This window comes from Lycium barbarum, chromosome 1 (genome assembly GCF_019175385.1).
Source record: "Lycium barbarum isolate Lr01 chromosome 1, ASM1917538v2, whole genome shotgun sequence".
NCBI classification, from domain to species: Eukaryota; Viridiplantae; Streptophyta; class Magnoliopsida; order Solanales; family Solanaceae; genus Lycium; species Lycium barbarum.
Genome location: NC_083337.1, coordinates 49,718,583 through 49,728,344, shown reverse-complemented (window position 1 = coordinate 49,728,344; position 9,762 = coordinate 49,718,583). Strand labels below are relative to the sequence as shown.

Sequence of the window (9,762 nt, the reverse complement as noted above, 5' to 3'; positions counted from 1 at the left end):
AACTTAAAAGTCACTTTTAAAAAAAAATTAAGACACTTACCTGGAGATTATAACGATTGTAAGTCATGGGGTGAATTTCATAACTGATCATTTCTTTAAAGCACCTATTCATTAGTGGATTTTATTCCAATTTATTATTCTATTCTAATAATATTTCATGTAACTGATGTTATAACGGTGCACACCATTCATTTGGCTTCAATCGGTGTATTAAATAATATTAGAAGCACTCCATTTACATTCAACATATTCAAAAACCTCGCATAACCTCCATTAAAAGAAAAAGTATCGACAACCTCTTTGTCTTCCATTGAATTCATGTATAATATGAAAAGTATCTCAAAGATAAGGACAACATAAAACTCCAATATCCCTTTGGCTTCAAATCCTTCCGCGGTTCTCCCTTTGGATTTTAACGAAGTGCGGACATATTCATAATTGGAATACTTTACATGGTGACAATAAATACCGGTTGAAATAGGTTTATCATTTACCAATTTGAACTTATGTTTGCCCCTTCAGATTTTGTGTTATATATATATTAAAATACTAATACTGATTAGTATGGGATACACGTGCAATGCACGTGTCCAGAAACTAATAAAATAAAATGCAGGGAATACAATATAAATTGTCATTTTAATAAAGAAGAAACATGGGTTACCCATAGGAATGGGTGGAAATCTTTTAGGATAACATGATTTTCATAGTTTATTTAACATTTCAATGTCTTCAAATCTTTCCCACCAAATGCTCCAAAAAAGGAATACAAAAAACAATTCTTTTGATATGAAAATAACCAATTGCTCCAACCCCCATAGGGCCCTTGCCTCTCTAGCACATCATCTGTTTCATCAATACATGCTTCTTCGTGAATATAATAACATTGGTGGATGTTTATATATATATATATATATATTAATACTGAATACAATATAAATTGTCATTTTAATAAAGAAGAAACATGGGTTACCCATAGGAGTGGGTCCAAATCTTTTAGGATAGCATGATTTTCATTGTTTATTTAACATTTCATTGTCTTCAAATCTTTCCCACCAAATGCTCCAAAAAAGGAATAAAAAAAACAATTCTTTTGATATGAAAATAACCAATTGCTCCAACTCCCATAGGACCCCAGCCTCTCTAGCACATCATCTGTTTCATCAATATATGCTTCTTCGTGAATATAATAACATTGGTGGATGTTTTTCCTAATAATAAATTAGCAGCCCGTATTATGCAATATCGGGGACGTTCCTAAGCAGTGCAGTATAAATGTAAGGGAAAGCTAGAGAGCAACTCAACTTTCTTCCTCCACAATCTTTAATTTTTTTTTTTTCCTTTTCTCGTTTCTCACTTCTACCTTTTGCTCAAAAGTAATAGTGGGTCAATTGGGTCTTGTTCTACATCACCCAGGTAATGACTACTCTCTCCGTCTTAAATTTACTTAACACAATTTGATTGGTCATAAAATTTAAGAAAAAAAGAAATATTTTAGAAATTTGTGATCTAAAATAAAACTTGAATATTTGTGTGATTATAAATAACTTCATTAAGGGTAAAAGGGGAACTAAATTATTTCTAATAAAAGTTGACATTTTTTTTTGACGGACTAAAAAGAAAAATGTGTTTGGGACGGAAGAAGCAGAGGCAAATCTAGAATTTCTAGATTATGAGTTCACCACTAAAAAAAAAAAGACAGATAAATGTATTAAGTGGTAATTCATCCCTAGTCCTCTAGGTGTATAACTCAACCTTCAACCAATGCACCATTTAGCGTTCTTGTAGCATGTGTTCCAGCAGTTAATATTATACGAATTTAAAAAAATATATACATAAAATAGTTAATTTTACGTAGAGATCATGTGTTCACGTGATCCAAAATTACTACATAAAATTACAAATATTTACTTTAATGCTCAGGTTCAGTTGTTTCTTTCTTATTTAGTTTCTCAATTTATCTCAATGAAGTGTTTAGAGATACTCCAAATGAAATTTCGAGTGTAAAGATAGGAACTTGCAAAATTACTTGCTATATAGAGACCAGGGGCCGAGCCAGCCCTTTGGGTGTGGGTTCGGTCGAATCCAGTTGCTTTTGTCCGAATCATATATTTGTATTAAATTTTTTATTAAATATATACTAATAATTAATTACGAATTCACTAACATTAAAAAATTAGAACTCCGAACCCACAAGTTTTAAATCCTGATTACTCTGATAGAGATATGCAAATGTTTTCAATGACTTGAGGTAAGAAATATCGAGCTGTCAGCTTTGTTGTAGGATGTATCTATTTATCAAAATAAAGTGTACATTAGCTTTTGTACACGACCATTTAATGAATTTTTGAACTATCAAGTCACTTCAAAGTCAGTTATTAACTCTCCTTTGTAGCCGTGGCCCGTGGGTTTTTTTTATTTATTTTAGTGTAGGCAAAAGTCATAGATAGCCCCTAAATTTTATCACATTTATTTTTGGGCTATCTAAACCGATAGTTGTATCTATTGGATATCTAAATCAGTCTAAATTTGATCCTATTGGGTACCTTTTTCACAATAATCAGCAAAATTAAGAGAGTGTATTATACTCTCCATGACGTGACAAATTTATCCAATGAAAATGTGACACGTGGCGGTGGGGATCCATCATAATAATTAAAAAATAAATTATACACCCCCTCCCTCAATTTTCATCTCCTTCGCTCCCCCCCTCCCCCAACTGGCCGCCGCTCCCCCACCACCGGCCGCCACACCACCGCCCCCAATCGCCGTCTCTCCACCCCACTAATAATTTATTTTCCTTTTCTTCTCTTATTTAGGTCTATTAATGTCTTTACAAGACCCACCAATCTTTAATGAAAGGTGAGATAAAAAAAAGAGTCATAGTAATGGTGAATCCCCATTTTTTTTGGTGAACGAGTCATAATAATGATGAATCCCTATTTTTTCCGGTAAATAAAATGGTAATGCTACTTTTTAGATGTAAAAAAGACAAAAACAATGATGATAAAAATTAACATCTAATTCAAAAATCAATTTTATATAAATAATTAAAATAAATGAAGTGTTATTAACGAAGAAGAAGAAGAGAAAAAAAAAAGAAAGAGAAACGTACAGTGGATTAAAAAAAAAAAGGAAGAAGAAGGAGAAGAAAGAGAAAGAAGAGAAGAGAACAAAACAGGAACGTACAGTGGATTAAAAAAAAAAAAGGAAGAAGAAGGAGAAGAGAAGAGAAACGTATAGTGAAGAAGAAGAGAAAAAAAAGGAACGTACAGGCGGCTTGGGGGAGTGGTTAGTTTTTTATTAATTTATCTATTAAATTTTATTTAAAAGAGGTAAAATTTTAATTAAAAAAAAATTAAGGATGAAAGGGCTGTTCACGCGCCCAACAAAAGGTGGAATCAATTGTTGTGTCATGTAGGCGCCACATAGGCAAAAGGTACCCAATAGAATTAATTTAAACTGGTTTAGGTACTTAATAGATACAACTTTCAATTTAGATAGCCCAGAACAAAATGTGATAAAGTTTAGAGTGCTATTATCACTTTTGCCTTTTAGTATCTCCACTTTGTTATTTTCCCTATGTGCCAAAATGAGCCAAGTAGTTGGAGAGTGATGGCGACATATAACGTTGTCAATTTCGTTTTCAAAGTTTTTTATTATCAGATATTTTAGGTGATATATTTTCCTGTTCCTTTCCCCCGAGTGGAGAAAAGAAAGAAAGAAAGAACAGTTGCATTTCTTCTTTAAAATATGAAACAATGTTTGATCATTGTAAACGTACAAACATAAGAATGCATACAAAGGGCAAGAACAATTGCACTTTTTTTTTTTTTTTTTTCATTTTTTGGATAAGTAAGAATATGCTATATATTTCTTCTATAAACATGAAAGAAATACTTGATGACAGTAAATAGAACAAAAACATGAATGCATTAGAAGTTTGTGTCATCTTGGAATAGTCTGTGAAATGAGAACTGCCAAAATTTCAGAGAGGAGTATGCTACTCGAGTTTTGAATGGTAGGGTAGAATGTCACTTTCATATTAGTCATTTTGTGTCTTGTTTCAGCTTAATTAGCTTTTTCCTCTTGCGATGAATTGAGTTATATAGTATCAATAAGGAATGTATATATCTTCCCCTCATTGAAGATGATGGCTCACCACTCTTTTCTTTTTAATTTCTTTTATCTATTTATTAATTTGATGTTGAACTGCACAGACTGATATGGTAAATTGAACAATTTCTTAGAATAAATGCAATAAATTACTGGAAGACGACATGGCTTAAATCTATGCCTTATACAGTACATAAATTAGCGACCTACGTTGCTCGGTACAGATTACTCAAGAAGATTACTCAAGAAAGACATTTTATTTCCTTTTGAGTCACAATGTTGTGTTAACATCCCAGTTCTGATTAGGATGTCTCAAGAAGATTAACAAGGCGTGATCTCACTTGAATGTTCTTTCTTTCTTCTGTTCCAGTGATAATAATATAGTCTCTGTGTCTCAATTGAAGTGTCTGAGTTTCACTTTAAGGAATAAAAACAGACTTTTGAATCTTGTGGTCCTAAATTAAAGATGTGAGTAATGTATTAAAATATCCTTTGAATCTTGTGGTGTTAAACTTGTCATGTAGGATATTTAGATTGTCAACTTACCAAATATAGATAGTTTTTTTGGGACATACCAAAAAGGAAAGTAAGACACTTAAATTGGGACGGATGGACTAGCAGATAGTGCAAACAATCCAATGTCCCAAAGATTTTACTCTTCTCTTTGGCCAAGTAAATGTCCTATGTTTACGTTGTGAACCAAAGTACCAAACTTCTTAAAATTCATGACGAAGTGACATCTACTCTGGTGCAGGCCTCAAATAACTACGACAACCGAGATCATACATCATGGCAGATGATATGGCTGATGATGAACCAAAGCCCCTTGGAAGGTGTTCTGTCTTTACATATGGAGTGGGGCACATGTTGAATGATATAACATCTGCCTGTTGGTATACATATCTCTTGCTCTACTTGACAGCTATTGGATTGGCCCCAAGGTTTGTAATTTACACTTATTTATTTGCTAACTCACTAAATACATGTCTTTCTTCTTTATTGTTTTCTTTCCTCCCCCTATGTTTAAGGATGCACCAAAATGTTGTTTGATAGCATGTGTTATAGCTGGTCTCATTGATAGTGGTAGTTTCTTCTTTTATTCAGTGTTTCAATAGTAATGGGATGTCTATGAAGAAGAAAATGTACAAAAAAGGGATGAAGTAGAAGTGCATAAATTATTTACGTTATAGACATTAATTCTTTTATAATAATTTGAAGTGCTAAAGTGATCAAATCATATGATCATCTGTGTCCAGTTGCTTCAACATCCTAATAAGAAAAGTTATATAAATCTGTACAGAAGAAAAAATGGAATTCAATATTTAAGCAACACATAGAACCTTGCTGTTATTTTTATTTTGTCAGAACTTGTAAGATTGAAAATGTTTAAGACTTCTCTGTGTTTGATTGGATGGTAAACCAGGATATTTTGTCTCTTCATAAATTCTCTTTCTATGGCAAACTATTGTTACTGTTAGACTGTGAGTTGTTTTGATATTTTGAGATTCATCTCTGAATTAACTCTCTCTAATTCACAGCAATGCCGCAACAGTCACACTTACTGGCCAGTTTGCTGATGCATTTACGACCATAATAGCTGGTGAACTGGTATTTTCCATTTTATTTTCCTTGTATATACTCTACACAAAATGATGCTTATATACACTTTGCTGTATATGCTATATCTATTCATGAAGAACCGCGACTACCTTTTGTGTTTTATGTCTTGTGGAAGCATCATTTGAAGCTTAATATTCTGTGCTAGGGTTAGTCAGACTTAGCTTGTCCATGTCAGTGCAGATAAGTACATGATCTGTTTCTTATTATTATAGATCACCATTTTGATCATTTTGAACACCACTTATGTACTTAAATAAAAGTACAAAGCTTTTTCTCATTTGGTCTAATAAATCTGATCATTTCCTTGTATTGCTCTAGCAAAATAAGTTTGACCATTTAACCCTACAAGATTTTTTCTTTCCTTTTATACTGCAGATAGACAGGTTTGGTCATTTCAAAATATGGCATGGCATGGGATGCCTGTTAGTTGCTCTATCTTTTACATCACTCTTCGGTGGTTGCCTCCCTTGCAAAATTGTTGGATCTGATTCACCTATTGTTCAAACTGTCGGTTACTGCATATCCGCAGTTATTTTCTGCAGCGGATGGTCTTGCACTCAGATATCACACATGTAATCTCCTCGGTTCATCTACTTCAACGTGTTAAGAATCTTTTTTGTACAAATGGATGGCTTAGTACAGAATGCATTTAGATTTCTCATGTGTTTGCCTTTGTTTGTACATATACGTTTTTAAGAGTAGAACTAAAAGCTTTAGTTATCATTTCATCTTCAAGAACTCTATGGCGGAATTTTTTCTTATCAGGAGCTAAAAAATGAGAAAAATATTTTGTTTACTGTCACACACATACTCGTTTCTTTACTAATTGTCATGTCCACTTTTATCTATGCTAAAAAAACCCAGGATAAGGATTCACGGATAAATGCTTATTGCAGGTCAATGGTGAATGGTGTCACACTAAACCCAACAAGCAGAGTAGCATGTGTTAGCTCTCGCAATGCTTTTACAATGGTTGGCTAGTTTCTATATGATCTGTTGCATGCATTGAAAGTTTAGGAGCATGGTATACTAATCTTTTCCCTCTTTTACTATTTGCCTAAAAACGTTAGTGAAGATTGCAAGCCTAATCTTATACGGGATCGCATTTTTCGTCTTCAATAAGAAAACTTCTAGCTCAAAGGTTGACATTACAAATCAGGTACTTAATTTCATCAAGTGCTCATCTGTATTTTCAAGTGTTTCCTATTGGGCTGAATTTTGATTAAAGAAACAATACATGCAGTACCAATTGATGGCTTATATTTCAATTCTCATTGGAGCAGTCTTTGTGATTATATTTCAGCTTGGAATTAAAGAACCAAGGTTTGCTACATGTTGCCAATCCCCTTATTGCTATTGCTTGTGGATGATTCTTGGCGTCAATTGTGATATATGTTTCTCTCGTAGTGAGAATATACTGAACACTATTGCACACGTGCAAAGCATCAAAATTGAAGAGAACCGTGTAAATTCTTTTATGCACGTTCATCTTTCAGAACTTGAAGACTTCTTTCACGTTGTGGTATTCAAAATATTAACTTGTGCAGTCTAAAACAAGAATCTGATGGGAAACGTGCTACAGCTTCTTGGACATACTGGTTAAAGAAAGTCCTATATTACCAAGTACTTAGCATCTATGTGTTAACTAGAGTTGTGACTAACGTTTCACAGGTCAGTATTAACCTGATCTTTTTTGTTCCTTTTCAATAAGATTGAACACTTGAATACACAGTAATGCATTGCTTAAGTCACCTAATTTTTACTATCTGTATTTCTTTTTGGCTAAGACCTTCTTAGCAGTTTACGTAATCAATGATCTACGGATGAGCTCATCTTCGAAAGCCTTGGTATGGGCCTTGCTATCAAATTGAAATAAGGTGCTCCTCTTTTGAGGGAAAAAATGTACTAATTAGTCTTATTAATGTGAATAGATTCCCGCCATCATCTACTTATCCAGCTTCATCGCGTCTGTCCTCCTCCAGGTTCTCTTCACCATTCAATTCATATTTGTTCCCCCAGCCTCACTTTTTCTGCTCATTATTTTGATTGCATGTAGGAGCTCAAATGGAGTGGTGAACGGTTGAAGGCCTTCTTTTCCGCTGGGGGTCTCCTTTGGCTATTTTGTGGAGCTGCAGTAATTTTCCTCCCAATAAACATGAATGCTTTTATGTATGTCTTGTCCGTACTTATTGGCATAGCAAACGCCTTGATGATGGTAAGTGAGCTTCTTTCTTCCGTTTCTTTTTTCTAGATTGATTAGTCACTTTGTGTTTATACTAAGCAAAAATGAATAACAAAACTTTTCTCTTACATATACTTTTGTCACTTAACCATGGTGACTTAATATGTATACATGCTTCAATTCTATCACTTGACCAGGATAAATTAATGCGGGTTAAGACATGAGGTATGGACAAGTTACTTCCATAAAATAGTGCTTTAATCTCAGGATGAATCTAAATGGAACCTTATGGGAAGTGCGGATCGATATACCCGACCGCAACTAGCTTAGAACTGAGGCATAGTTGTTGATCTATCATTCTGAATGTCTTTTTCTGTTAATGAAAACTAGAAAACAGAAAATAAACAGGCAATTGTCTGAGTAAATGAACAAGGCTTAAAGTTAATTGCTAGAGAGAGTTAACCTTTGGCGTCGCAAACTTATATATGCTTCATTTAATATTTCTAGAAAAAACAAATTGATCGTGAATCGATTGTGAGATCATCAGACTCAGTGTATCCATTGCTTCTTGCTGCAAATTAAAGTAACTCTTGAATTGATAAGCCACCCAGTTCATATGTCATATATGTGCATTGCTATATGATAGAAGTTTTTCATTTGGATGACAGGTAACATCAATAGGGATGGAAAGCGAGCTAGTTGATAAAAATCTGGATGGATCTGCTTTTGTTTATGGATCATTGGGCTTTGTTGACAAAGTTCTATGTGGAGTTTTTTTGTACTTCCTCGAGTCATATGAGAGTACGCATCTGGTCTCCTCTCTTTATCTACTATGTCCATAACAGTTTCCCTATGTCCTTTCTTGAATTTTTGCTTCGATTATGCTGAAGATTATATATACTAATTTGCAAGATTTACCCAATATCTTAAACATTATAAGTTCCTTGCATGTTGAAAGTGATAATGTATCAAATCCTTGTAAAAAGATTTCCCATTGAGATTTAGTTACAACGCTTTGCTAGCACCAAAGGAAAAATGTTTTCATTTCCTTTCTTCTAACATTTGCTCTAAGGTATTGTTCTTCTCTGGTAAACTTAAAGAGTTTGTCTTCCATGTATCCCGTTCTCTTAATGTTATGCGCGACAAGTTTGATTCAGGTTAATGATAAACTAATTAACCTGAGGTTTGTTGTCAATAATGCAGGTGCAGATCCTGTTGCCTGTGATCCAGCATATCCTTGTTTCTCCGTTACACGTTTTTCTCTAGGTTTCATTCCAGGGATTTCTGCTTTAATTGGAGTCGTAGTCGCATTCTTCATAAGATTCCACATATCCCATCCTAAGCCATTGATAGAACCCCTCTTGGCATAGCTCTCAACGAGTAAAACATGCAAAAAATTCAGGTATTTTATTAATATGGGAAGGAAAAGACATGACTGGTGCATAGGCCAGTAATTCAAGAGTACTCTGCAGAATGTAGCATCTTTGTTTTGGTAATGTCTTTGTATGTCCAATTAATTAGTTCTGAATTCTAGTTTGAGCTATATTGTCAGTGATGTACTTGTAAATACTCATTGTTGTTATAATATTAAGAAATAATATTATATGGTGGCCAACTAGTCCTGAATTCAAGTGTAAATTGTATATTTAACTAGAGATACACCTGAAGATTTTGAAGGGACAAATCATAAAGCCATATATATCCTTTCCTAATTATTACCAATACTATTCCCCCACCTTGTTGACACGGGATACGATTGCATCATGATATTTAACGAAAACTCATAAATTGTCGTAAGGGGTAACTGTTGGAAACTTGTTTAAATAAAATTTAAAACTAGTATT

The 9,762-nt window shown here is 33.7% G+C and overlaps 1 protein-coding gene across 2 annotated transcripts; it reads left to right on the top strand.

Moving 5' to 3' along the window:
- Positions 1–1,224: 1,224 nt before the first annotated feature.
- LOC132635435 (uncharacterized) lies at positions 1,225–9,538 on the top strand. 2 transcript variants are annotated; one of them, XM_060351833.1, is made up of 13 exons: positions 1,225–1,416; positions 4,871–5,057; positions 5,655–5,724; positions 6,112–6,308; positions 6,633–6,708; positions 6,812–6,895; positions 6,980–7,059; positions 7,284–7,407; positions 7,524–7,583; positions 7,668–7,718; positions 7,793–7,951; positions 8,587–8,719; positions 9,122–9,538. In XM_060351833.1, exons 2-13 carry the CDS (start codon positions 4,906–4,908, stop codon positions 9,286–9,288), a joined length of 1,353 nt encoding a protein of 450 aa, XP_060207816.1. In that variant the 5' UTR covers positions 1,225–1,416; positions 4,871–4,905; the 3' UTR covers positions 9,289–9,538. The 2 variants fall into 2 exon arrangements, with proteins under 2 accessions (XP_060207816.1, XP_060207824.1); XM_060351841.1 differs by lacking the exon at positions 1,225–1,416 and adding an exon at positions 3,622–4,021.
- The last annotated feature ends 224 nt before the right edge of the window (positions 9,539–9,762 follow it).

Excerpts from the sequence above, each read along its gene's own strand:
- LOC132635435 (XM_060351833.1), top strand. The coding sequence starts at position 4,906 with ATGGCAGATGATATGGCTGATGATGAACCAAAGCCCCTTGGAAGGTGT. Across the intron at positions 6,309-6,632 it reads TGCACTCAGATATCACACAT|GTCAATGGTGAATGGTGTCA; the intron begins GTAATCTCCTCG and ends TGCTTATTGCAG. Across the intron at positions 6,896-6,979 it reads AGGTTGACATTACAAATCAG|TACCAATTGATGGCTTATAT; the intron begins GTACTTAATTTC and ends CAATACATGCAG.